General features: G+C 36.4%; 1 protein-coding gene across 1 annotated transcript in view; it reads left to right on the top strand.

Moving 5' to 3' along the window:
• LOC142341310 (uncharacterized) overlaps positions 1-12558 on the top strand; it is a 216660-nt gene that overhangs the window by 53031 nt on the left and 151071 nt on the right. The window contains exons 12-17 of the mRNA XM_075392234.1: positions 1141-1378; positions 1968-2164; positions 3979-4197; positions 6444-6683; positions 9703-9959; positions 11365-11478. Coding sequence (XP_075248349.1) covers positions 1141-1378; positions 1968-2164; positions 3979-4197; positions 6444-6683; positions 9703-9959; positions 11365-11478 — 1265 coding nt within the window. The remainder of the gene's footprint in view (positions 1-1140; positions 1379-1967; positions 2165-3978; positions 4198-6443; positions 6684-9702; positions 9960-11364; positions 11479-12558) is intronic.

Genomic DNA, 12558 nt, shown 5'->3' with positions numbered 1-12558 from the left:
TAAAAGAAAACTAAAACAAAATGGCCAATTTTTTGTTCTCCAAACTTTATCTCAAAATCAGATAGTTTACCAATAAAATTGCATTTTGCTTGTTCAGATTTGTCAACGAGTGTACTTATATTTTTTTGCCTTTTTTAAAATATATTTGCTGTTTTATGATGCCTGAATTTTGTTTCTAAAATAAACTTCTAGTTAAGTTTAGAAGCACTTCCTTCATCAATCTATATTTTTTTAATTAAGACAAAACTGACAAATTTGCAGGAGCAAAATGTTAAAATTAAATAAAATTTATTATTTTGAACGTTTTTGAACGTCATTGAAAAGGGCCATAGATGGTCATCTCCAACGCAAGCTGGATAAAAACGATCAAAAACTGTTAAAGCGGCCATTTTCTAAAAGTTACGTTCAAAAATTATCACTTTGCGTAAAAAAATTCGACCGCTGTTGACGTCAACGGTACGTTAGCACCCCCCTAGTTTTACGAACTGACATTTCAGAAAGTTGTCATTCAACAATTTTGACACAATACAATTTGATCTTGTATTCAAATTTTGATAACAATTATTGCACGCACTGTCAGTTGCCTTAAGCAGTTCTCTGGCCACTATATTGAATTCAGATACAAAGCAATGGTAACTCACCACAAAGCCCATTGTAAAATTGATGAACTGTATCCGAGGTTCACAGTAAAAAGAAAGTTGTAATGAAATCACTTTGAATTCACGTCTTTTGTCTCTCTAAATTTCATTTCAATCCTAGTTGAAAAGGTGAAAAAAAAAATCAAAAAATGAGAAAAGTTTCTTTTTACTGTGGAACTTGGATTCGATTCGTCAATTTTACTTTGGGGTTTCTGTTAAGTTACCATTACGTATTTTGTGTGGTTCTTATCTAAGCAGGAGCACTGGTGTAAAGGATCGATGGTGCAGAAATTGCTATCAATATTTGGTCACAAATTGGTCATGTATTCTGTAAGAAATTCAATTTTTGTTTCTCCTAACGAGGGGCTACAAACTTGATTTTGACGTTCAGGATAAATGCAAAAACACGGAGTAGTTTGTTGATCTAACTAATGAAAGCAAAATTTATTTATTTATCTTTGAGCTAACAAATTCAGCGTCAAAAATTCTCTTTCTTTTTTAGAGCCGTCGCCCCCTGAAAACCTTCTGATCAACACGATCAACGATACCCACATCCAGTGCACTTGGGCTTTTCCAGCGGGCAACGGAGACCAGGTGACTGGATTCGACGTCTCATACAATAACCAGACGGGATGGTTCGTTGACAAAAGCGTGACCAGTAACATCACGTACATCAGTGACGGAGTCCTCGGCGATCGTCTCCTCAAAAGTGGTCCCAATACCTGCTTCGTCAGAACTGTGTATGTTGATATAATATTTCGGGTTAAGCATTTATCTTCAACACAAACTTAATAGCCAGGTCATTGAATTCAGGTCTCTGAACGTAGCGTTATTTATTTTAACTTCTTGGTCTTCTGAATCAAAACGTGTTATGAACAATCGTAAGTTCTATATTTTCTTAGTAGATTTTTTTTTCTGGAAGTTTTCATTTTAGGAATGATTTCTAATGAAGAACAAACAAGCACAGCAAAATTTTGAATTGCAATTACCATATTTTCTATTAGTTGAGCTCAGTTCAACGGACCTGCAAGATAGCTGTACTGTTGTGAATTGCATTTATAATTTATTGTTTATTCTTTTGACATGTACAAAATGAAAAAATTCTTCTGGCACACATACAATTTTGTCAAAATTCCTTCTCCCCGCAATTATGTGTAAAAACTAAAAAATTATATCTCAAGCAGAGGGAGTGTATTTTAATTTCATATGATAACTAAGACTGAGAGGAGGCGCTGAGGGTTGATTTAACTTTGAAACGAAATCAAGCAAACCAAATATCAAGAGGCCATTTTTAGCTTCAGTTTTCTATATTTTCTGATTTGGATGCAGAGCCGTTTGTTCGGACGAGAACAAGCGTCTGGAGAGCACCTGGACAGCCATCACTGGCTATCTGGCCCCCCTGACACCCACAGTCACAACTGTCTCTGTCAGTGACACCACCATCCAGGCTACAGCAGTTCCAGATCCGACCAATAAAGACACTGTTGGGATGACAGCCACCATTTACAAGGACGGAGTCGCTGTTGGTAAGACGGATTGTGATAACTATCTAAATGCTTAACTATCTAAACCAAAAACAATATATTTAGTTAACGCAAATACCGATAAAAAATCATATTGAGATTACTTTGAACTTTTAACTGCCGACAAAAGTTGCAGCTAATGTTTTCAAAAATTCAAGATTTTTCAAAAAACAATTTGAATTCCAAAAAATTTTGCAACATGCCACGTTTTTTGCATAAATTTTTATGCAATTTCTTGGGGTCCACAAAAACTGACAGCAGTTGTGCCATGGAGGCCATATCGGCCCAAATTGGACCGTTTTGAGGTGTTTCTTAGCCGGATTGAGCCGTTTCTCAGCTGTTTTAAGCCAGAATATAGCCAAAAATTGACATCTCGTGAAATTTCAGGAAGTGCAAATGGCGTTTTTTGGACCTATTTTAGACTTGTCAAGACTTCGATTTAGACTTGCCAAGTCTTGGCCAAGACTTTGATGTTGACTTGCCATGTCTTAAATCAGACTTGGATTTAGACTTTTTCGAGTCTTAGATCAGACTTGTAATTATTTAAACTTGCTAAATCTTAGCCCAGTCTAAGATTTAGACTGCCAAGTGTAAAAAGTGGCAAGATTATAGTTTTCAGTCAGAAATGAAATCACACTTGAAATTAGATTATTTGCCCAGTACTGAAATTGACTTGTCGTCAGGTCCGGGTCATTTGATACTCAATTGGTAACAACAAATAAGTTGCCAACTTTGCATCAATCATTTTCCTTTGCCCAAAAGACCGCACGATTCCAATCAATTCCGATATGTTAGCCTTTTCGGAGACCTTTTGAAATAACCAGGAGACAATTTTGGTATAAACCCACCTTCTGATTTTCTTTCGTACACTCAATACCGCAACTTGCAAAACTATTTTACGTTTCGTTCAAACCGGTAAAAGGAACTACTTCTTTACTTCGTGCAAAATTTCTGCTACTTAGGAAGTTTGTTCTCCAACAAAAACTGTGGGAAGACCAATGTTTATTTCTTTTTCAACAAGTCAAACTTATGTGAACTGTACAATCTATAAGATGATATACACAAACAAGACACAGTTGAAAAAGATTTAGAGCTAATATAACTTCACATACTATATATCAGTTTAAGATGAAAAGAATTGTGGATTTCTCCCATTTTGATAGTTTTTAAAGATTTTGCTAATAACGTGGTTTTAGTGGCATATATTGCATGTTTCATAACGAGGTCAACAAAGTGTGAACACTTTCTTATAACGTCACCTTTGCCCTGTAAAATTGCTTTCATATAGAACTTATAAACAGTATAGAGCTTTGTCAAACATTCTACACCAACAACAGAATTCATCGGCAACCAAAAAGTGATGCAATGTCTAAATTGATTCCGGGTTTCAACATCAATATTGCCTTCTCGGCGCAAATTTTCAGAATCTGGATTTCTACTGTCCGAAAATGAAACTCAATCCACGAAAGTAGATTGAGGTTTTTTAGAAGGAGAGATCTTGCAGGACTTTATATACCAGAAATCATTTCGCGACAGAATACCAGAACAATAATCTCGAATCTCGAAATCTGACGATTTTGGATAACAATTTTGCATCTCGTCGGTTTAAATGCAATAAGAATACTTTCAAAATACAGTTTCGGTTTCTGAATATCACAACTGCATCTAAGGTAGCGTTTAATATAATAAAAATTAGCAGTGTTAAGTTGACTGATTTAATTTTGACTGAAATATTTTGAAATTTTCAATGAAACTTTGAAATTTGATCGAATTTTGATTGAAAAGTTTGAAACTTAATTGAAATATGCTATTAACAGCCGTGGACATCAAGGCCCCTTGGGTGTATGTAGACAGCAGTGACATAGTACCAGGCAGGAGGTACTCCTACACTGCCCATGTAGAACAGAATGGTAACCCGTCTTTTGAGAGCACAGGCAAGTACGAGTGTGCCAAACCAGCCAAGCCAGACAGCACCACTCTGGGTGCAATTGAGACGAACAACTCGGCTATCGTACTGCAGTGGTCAATTGAACAGGGTAAGCACCCATTTAATAATTGTTTTGAATAGTTTGCTTAAAGTTCTGTTTGATGCTTAAATGTTTTATGTAATTTTTCATTATAATGATGCAAAAACTGCTAGGCGGGGGGGGGGGGGGGTTGTGGTGACTGGCGAGAGAGGTTTGACTATGTTGAGAGAGGTTTGACTATGTTGTTTGGCCTCACACACATACACACAAACTCACACACACAAACACACACACACACATACACACACGCGCACAATCAAACACACAAACACACACACACACACACACACACACACACACACACACACACACGCATACGAACAAATTTCATTGAGATTGATCTAAGACGTCTGCTTGCATTGGTGTTAGTTTGCTTAGACGAGGAGGTTCAAAGCTGAGGTTACATATCAGACTTTGCACGCTGCTTTTAAAATGACAGAGCCAGGACCAGCATGAAATTACCGAAATTTAGATAGGATAAAACACCCCCAAACAAATACCCCCAAGAAAAAAAACCTTCAATGAAAGAAGCCCACTTGATTGGTTAAGAGCTGTAACAACGTCTTTAGCGGCCCGTTCTACCTAATATAAAATTATCAAAACCGAACAAATTATGGGGACCGATACTCAAGGTTTATAATACGAGAGTTCAACTTTCTATGACAAACTATTGAACCAACGCATAAAATGTGCAGGTTTTCAGCAGCTCGCTCTCAAAGGTAAAAATAGGGTTTGAACGCTCCTATTTGCCTGTTATCTGGTACTTTCGTGTGCTGATCGGTCAAACACTTGGTTAACACATTACTAAAACAAGTTTTACTGTTTAAAGTTTTTAATGAAGAGGGCAATTTGTTCCATTTTTGAACTCTTTTCAGGATCAACGACTTGTTATTCAACTCCGTATTCGTTCCCTTTTTTTATAATAATTGATTTGTTCTCTATTTCTGTCCAGCTTTTAGCCGACTAAAACACTTTTTGAAATATTCGGATGTTCCAAACTGTCTGATATATGTTTGAACTCTATCTGCTGACTTTTAAGATAAACAATTCGGCTGGCATTTGGCAATTATGATTTACAAATGATTTGAAAAGATCAATTCTTACTTTTAAAGGAATGTAGTTTCTTACAAGACACAAAGATCAGCCATTTTTCTTAAAACTGAGTTTTGGTTTCTAGATAATGGAAAGCATGATCTGGTTTAATAGCTTCAACGTTGAAAGAAAACTCTTCGATCTGCATTAGTATAATTTTTACCGAAAAATAACTCTGTTTTATCGGAAATTTAAGGGAGTTGATTCTCTGTCAGGTATTTGTCGGTTACTTTTTTTTCAATTTTAATGGAATATTTTCATTGTTATCAAATTTGCAAAAAATAATAGTGTCATCCGCAAACTGAACTCAATGTCATTTTAATGTTGAAAAAGTAGCACCAGCTTAACTTCGGTGATATGAAGATTTCTAGCGCAAATTTGGTTGATTATTTAGCACTTCGCATGAATTATCGATTCTGAACAGCAACTTCTAAGAGCGTAATTGAATCTGATGAAAGTACGGAAGTAGGTCCCTTTAGAGGCAAAAGTGACCATACGTTAATCCGGTCCCAGACGGATTCTAATTAACTTGAGTCTGATCAGAGATAATATCAATCGCATAATAGTATGATCATAAAGTGCAGTCTGCTCTGAAGGAAAAGGGTTATCGCCCACTTTTAAATCTGGACGCAAACTTGAACACACTCTCACTTCAAAGGTTTGAGGGTTTTTTGAAATAAATTTTAGTCTTATCAAGGGCCATTTTTGGTCGAATTCAGTCGCAAAAAAAATCGTTTCTTTTTGGGCTGGGACCTCACCTTTACAGAATAATTTTCTTTGTATGCTGCTTTTAAAATGGCAGAGCCCAGACCAGCATGAACTGACCAAGTTTTAGACAGGAAAAAACACCCCCGAGCAAATACCCCATTTGAATGGTTAAGAGCTGCTGCGCAAAAAATGCTTCGCTTTTGATATAAAACTATCATAATCGAGCAAATTATGGGGACCGATTTTCAAGGTTAACATGAGAGTTCAACTTGGTTGTCTTTTTTTTTCTGCGAGGATATTTTTCCTATGAGAACAAGAGTGGGGTTATAATGAGTGCGAGTTCATTTCTTGGGCTCGGACAAAACCACCAAAAAACGCCTGATAGTCGTTGGATCAGAGATAGATTCGAGCGCATTGGAAATTCTAAATTGAAGAGTAACAAATCTGTGTTCTAGGAGAAGTGGACTACTTTGAAGTGAATTCTCAGAAGGCAGCAGATGTGCACAAAGACGGAGTGGTGGAAGTAGTGGCTGGAACCACCACTTACCAGTTCACATTCACTGACCTCCTCCCAGGCACCTGCTACTCTCTCGAAGTGGTACCAGTCAAGTACTGCAACACCACAGACCTCGATGGGTCAACAGTGACCGCATCCAACTACTCCGGAGACTCCATCACAATTACAGAATGCACAGGTGTGTATCCTGCATATATTGGAAACATACTGCTAGGGATGAGGTCTAATAACTTTTCCCATATTTTCCATAAACTATTTGCGAAACTACTTCGTCTTACAACATATTGCACAAAAGTCAACGTTTTTGCGTTAAATCATTTAGCTTTTATCTATAATTGATTTCTTGAAGTTCCCTAGTCTAGACCTGTATTTATGAAAAACCTTCTAATTCTAGGTAGGGGAGGGGGTAAATATTGAATTAAATTACACGGTCGAGGACCATAGTTAAGGTCGAGGTTCTGTTCATAGGTCCAGCCAAATTCTTTTCATATACAAAAGTGGGTCAAACCATTCTTTCCAGGACACGTTTTATTGTCTAGTCAAATTCGAGGACGGCTGTTTTAGTCCCAGTCAAAGCCTTATATCGGTCGAGGACGGTCTTTTAAAAATTCCAGGTCTAGACTGGGGTAGCATTGGCAACGCTGCATTAACAGTCGATTTCTTCCACATTTATGGGAGCATTCTGCTTTTCTTTATTAATATTTTTTTTTAATATTACACACACGGAACTCTAACAACGTACACAGAAAGTTGCCATGGCTTACAATTCACCTTTTTACACATATTTTGCCAGGAACTTAAATTATATCAGTGGTTACAATTGTACAAATGTAACCACAATTTATTGACCAATACCTGATCCCCAATAAAACAATTGACCATTGTGCCAAATCACCCAATAACATACTACCCATTTAAATCCCTCCCAAATTTATTTTCAATAGCCTCAATTCAAATTAGTTTTTTATTTTTTTTTTTGCATTTTGTTTTGACACCAGGTGAAACCAGCAAACAAACAAACACAATTTAAAGGTCATTGTATATTTATAAAGATACGAAAGGCTGAAGCTAGCAACAAAATGAGTAAATTCACTTATAAATTTTTAATCAAAATATCCAGACCGAGTTCCGACTTCAAAGTGACCTGTGATAAGACCGTCGTCGAGCACTGCCGTCAAGTTGCCAACTTTCGTAAAAGAGGCGTTTCTAAGATTCAAAAGTCTTGGATATTCATTGGAATTGTTTGATATGTGTCAATTCGAAAAATTTAAAGTTGTTGTCTTTGTTTTTTTTTTAATTTTTGTTTTAGTTTTCAGCAAGCCGTTTCTCATAAACAGGGCCCTGGATTCATCATTTATTTGCGTGAATTTTCCCAATGTGATGAAAGAATATGTTAAGATGATATCAGATTTCGTGGATGAAATTTTTGTTAGGGGTAAAAAAAAGCTACGTTCGGTGAAAAACAATCTACGTTCAGAAGAAAAAGAGAAATTGTATCAAAACTTTAAAAGTTTGCCATTTTCACTTAGTTGATAGCCCATTGAACATTGACAGCCAATCGCGACTTTAAATGAGCACTCCAGGATAATGCGCATTTTCGTCTCAGAATTAGCATACATTAATATTTCAGAACTCATCTTTTACAACCTTCGCCTGGATAGTGATGATAACCAATTTTTGCAGCAAGCAAAAGTAGGTCGGCAGTCATTTTGATACGATAATATAAAACATGACTATGGTGTGCAAAAAATCAGAACACTGCAATTTGCTTATACAAAGTTCAAAAATTTAGCTTTTTAAACTTCATACATCAGTAACAGCTTAAATCATCATACATGTTTGAACAATGTGTGCTTATTGCATACATCAGAAATTGCATAATTACACGGAATTGATCGGAAGTCTGTTCATTTAAATTTATTATCTCTTTCAATTTTTTATTGAAACCCGATTTTTCTTTCAATTAGCGGCAATCTTCAGCTGTTATTTGGAGTAATATTTTGTGAAAAAGATCAAACACTGGACGCAAAAGATTTCAAGCGATTTTAGTTTCTACTATTAAAATGTATGTCAATAAGGTGACCCCCTATTTTTTGGTATGAGGGCAGAATTTTGGAGAAAATTTTGAGGAGGAAAACGTTTTTGTCTCTCGACTGTTGGGTCGTGGGATATTTGGAAAGAAAAAGTGGGTTGTACGATATTTGGCAGATGTATTAGGGACTATAATAGCTCTTATTTTGTTTCCTATTCACTTGCAGATGCTATGACTACAAAAAATGGTCCTCCTAGCCCTGATAGTGAGAAAAATTGATTTAAAAATGGAAACAAATACCTCCTCAATCAGATCGCCAATAAGTCAATAAGGGTTTTGCTCCACTTCATTGCAGTGTCCTTAAAAATATTTCATGTTCTGGCCTAGGTTTCACGCCTAATTAGCAGGGAATAGGGTGTAATGCGTATTCCACTTGTTTCATCGGGGAAAAGTGCAGGAGTGTAATTTTTTTAAAAGTTACACTGTATTCACACTTTTCTGCACTCATTTTACACCTTTTGCGAAGATTGTATTTTAGGGTGGACTAATAAAAAATTACACTCTTACACAATTACCATCATAACCAAATAGAAGCGTCGAATGCTAGTATCAGTTGGCGCAATGGTTAATGCACAAAATGAAAGTAATATGTTCGACAGAGGAAAGATGGGGGAGCAATCCTCATAACCTCCTTCCATCTTTATTTTACAAATTACACCCCTATAATTACACTCTTCCACCCTTAATTAAGCGAAGAAATAGGGGTGTATTATTCTTTTAATTTTTACACTTTTTACACTCTATTCTTCTCTTTTGGGGAACATCCTGGGCCTGGGTGTCTATTTATCCCAATTCTTATAATTATTCACCGCAAATTGACAGTATACGTCATCAGATTTTGCGTTGACCACTAACTGGGAACTTAAACTCGCGCAAGAAAAACAACACATCAAGCATATTAAGGAACTTTTTCAGGTCCAAATTTTTAATGGACATCTTCGAAATACGTGGTATTGCTTTGATAAACTATTCCAATTTTGAGCTCTTTGGTTGGTAAGGCAGTCCCATGGCGATTTAAAAATGACTGGTAGAACTTTTTCATTTGCCGACATTAATCACTTTAATATTGAGATCGATTCTCTGAAAGTGTTCTCATTTTTTTTAGCTCCGAGGAGCCCTGGCATAACCGTAGGTCCAGGCAGCTTAGGCCAAATGGTCATATCGTTCAACATCACAGACAGTTCTTACACATACCAACTGAAGAGATCCACTTCTCCCACTGCTGATCCAGATTTCAGTCTCGACATGACTGGCATCGCATTCGGAGTCCACACTGACAGGGAAGACATCGTAGCTGGAAATGTGTACTGTTACAAGGGCACTGTGGAAAAGGATGGGGTGATTTCCTCAGAGTCACCAGTCGTAAGTGTTTTTTGTCTCCAATTTGTGGTACATTTACGCTAATGGGGTACACGATGAGCTAAGTTGCAGCGGGGGGGGGGGGGGTTATAATGGAGAAACAAGGAGAAAGACCTGCCTTATTGAATGTTTTTTTTTAATTTCTTGAATTTGCGGATAGTGGTCATGTAAAACTTTCAAAATCTATGTGTCCATGTTCAGGAATTATACAGCATGACAACTTCAATCTTTCAGCTCACTTCGCCCATTTTAGCTTCGTTCTGTTCACTCCTAACAAGGTTTCTTCGCTTTTTTACATAAATGTGCGTGCAAAATAATCAAACACATCGACCAGCGATAAAAAAAATGGTACGTTTTTGCTATATCAAACAGTCTTTTAAAATATAATAGGGTGAATTTAGTTTGGTGAACTATATATAATACATTACAAATCTCAATTATTATACACTCTGTAACGATTGTAACGGCTAACAATTTATTTTTTAATGGTTACACAATTATTACGTAACTTTAACTTTCGGGTTCTTTTCAACATTCCCCGATGTATGACCAGATGCGGTTAAAATATATAATTAGGATATGTCAAATTTAGGTTAATTGGACGCATAAAGTTAGTAGTTTAAATTTCTCAACCAATCAGATTCGTTGAAAGTTCTATATTTTGGTACGTCTATTTGTTCAGACGTCACCGTTCAACTCGAATAGAACTAGAATAAATCAAGAATTACTTAGCTTTCATTGCGGCTTGTTTTATTTCGGCTTAGTTTTACGTCGGCTTAGATTTATGTCGGCTTAGTTTTATTTCGGCTCAGTTTTATGTCGACTTAGTTTTATTTCGGCTTAGTTTTATTTCGGCCTAATTTTATGGGCTTAATATATTTCGGCTGTTTATTTAGGCTTAGCTTTCTTTATTTCGGCTTACTTGTATGTCGGCTAACTTGGGTTTTCCCAGATTCCAATCTGTACATACTGATTGGTGCTAGGAAAATTGGCCGACAGGGCGTTTAGCCGACAAGGAAAAAATGGGAAATTTAGCCGACAATTTTATCATAATTGGTCATAAAAGTCTCATTGGTCAGGAGTTCGGTTGTGATAGTTTCATATCAAGTCCCACGGGCCGCTGAGGCATGGCCATGGCCCGCGAGGCATGGCCATGGCCAGCGAGGCATGGCCAGATTTGGTTAAATACCTTTGTTACGCTAGTTGATAGACCTTCGTTACACTAGTCGATGAAAAAACTGCGGTATATTTGTCCGCTTACGAAATGGTGTTTTAAATTGGCCAATCACAGCTTCAGAATAAGTTTTATTGGTCATTTTACTTAAATTGTCGGCTAAATTTCCCATTTTTTGGTTGTCGGCTAAACGCCCTGTCGGCCAATACGGCGGTCACCATACTGATTGTTCAGGAGTGTTCATGTGCGAAGCCGAATCCTGTGTCGAGTGTGACAGTGTCCAACTACACAGACACTTTGCTCGTTGTGTCATGGGTGAACCCAGATGGATTTTACAACTACTCTTTGGTTAGCCTCTTTTTTCCATTTAACCTGAGTCAAGTCTTTTGTTTGCAGCAAATAAATTAAAATTATAACCATATGGTTAAATATACTTGAAACAAACAATACTTCAAATCATTCAAGCACAAAACATCAATCAATTTTCTGAAAGAATCACATTATATATTTTTCTTCTCATTGTTTTTTTTCCTACGTTACTATTCGAAGGAATTTTTCTTGTTGTGTTCATCTTCAACTCGGTGTTTTTTTCTGCTCACACGTTTTGATCAGGCCATGTTTAGCTGTTCATAAAACGAAAACTCATAGCAAGGATAGATGCTGTACTGAAAATTGCTATTTCTGGATCGCCATAAGAGTGAAAAAAAACATTCTTGTAAAAAACATGCTTTTGAGCATTGGATTGTAATTGAAATCGGTTGTCACTAAATTTTTTTATTGATGATAATTGTAATTAGTAACAGTAAAACAATTACACTAGGTGTCAATTAATGAGCCAGTTGAAACTGTTATATTTTTATCAATTTTTGAAAAAGAAGTTGAAATTACATTCCCATTCGAAAAAATAACAGCAGAGCTCGCAGAACGAAGAACCACGGCATCGGAAAACGGTACACATGTATAAAAAACAATTGATTTGCACGGCTATTTGCTCTGTGTCTGAATCGAGCTCGACCAATCTGAAGATTGTAAAAAAGCCTCGAGTGTTGCTTGTTAAGGTTTATTTTTTTGGCGGATCTTCACTTTTTTTTTGCGTGAATTTGAATCGTTCAACACTTGATGTATAACAACCCGGTAGGTATAAAAAAAAACGAACGTTTGAATTGCGAATGCGGGATTCGAGATTGGGTTGTTTTAGTTTTTTTTTTGTTGAAATTAACAACTTCAATTTAATTGATCTTACCTTGTTTTCTGTGCTCTATCTTTTTCTTTGGAAAATCGACAAAGTAAGTTTTCAGAATATTGAATTAAACTGAATAGGTTATTTATAAAAGCTTGTTGAGAAAAAGCTCAACTAACTGAATTGTAAGCAGAAAAGTATCAAGTGTCGTTTGGGCGAAGGAACATGGCCAACGGAACAAATTCTCA

This window comes from Convolutriloba macropyga, chromosome 6, assembly GCF_964194025.1.
Source record: "Convolutriloba macropyga chromosome 6, txConMacr16.3, whole genome shotgun sequence".
Lineage (NCBI taxonomy): Eukaryota > Metazoa > Xenacoelomorpha > Acoela > Convolutidae > Convolutriloba > Convolutriloba macropyga.
The sequence above is the reverse complement of the archived record's forward strand: the minus strand, read 5'-3'. Positions and strand labels throughout refer to the sequence as shown.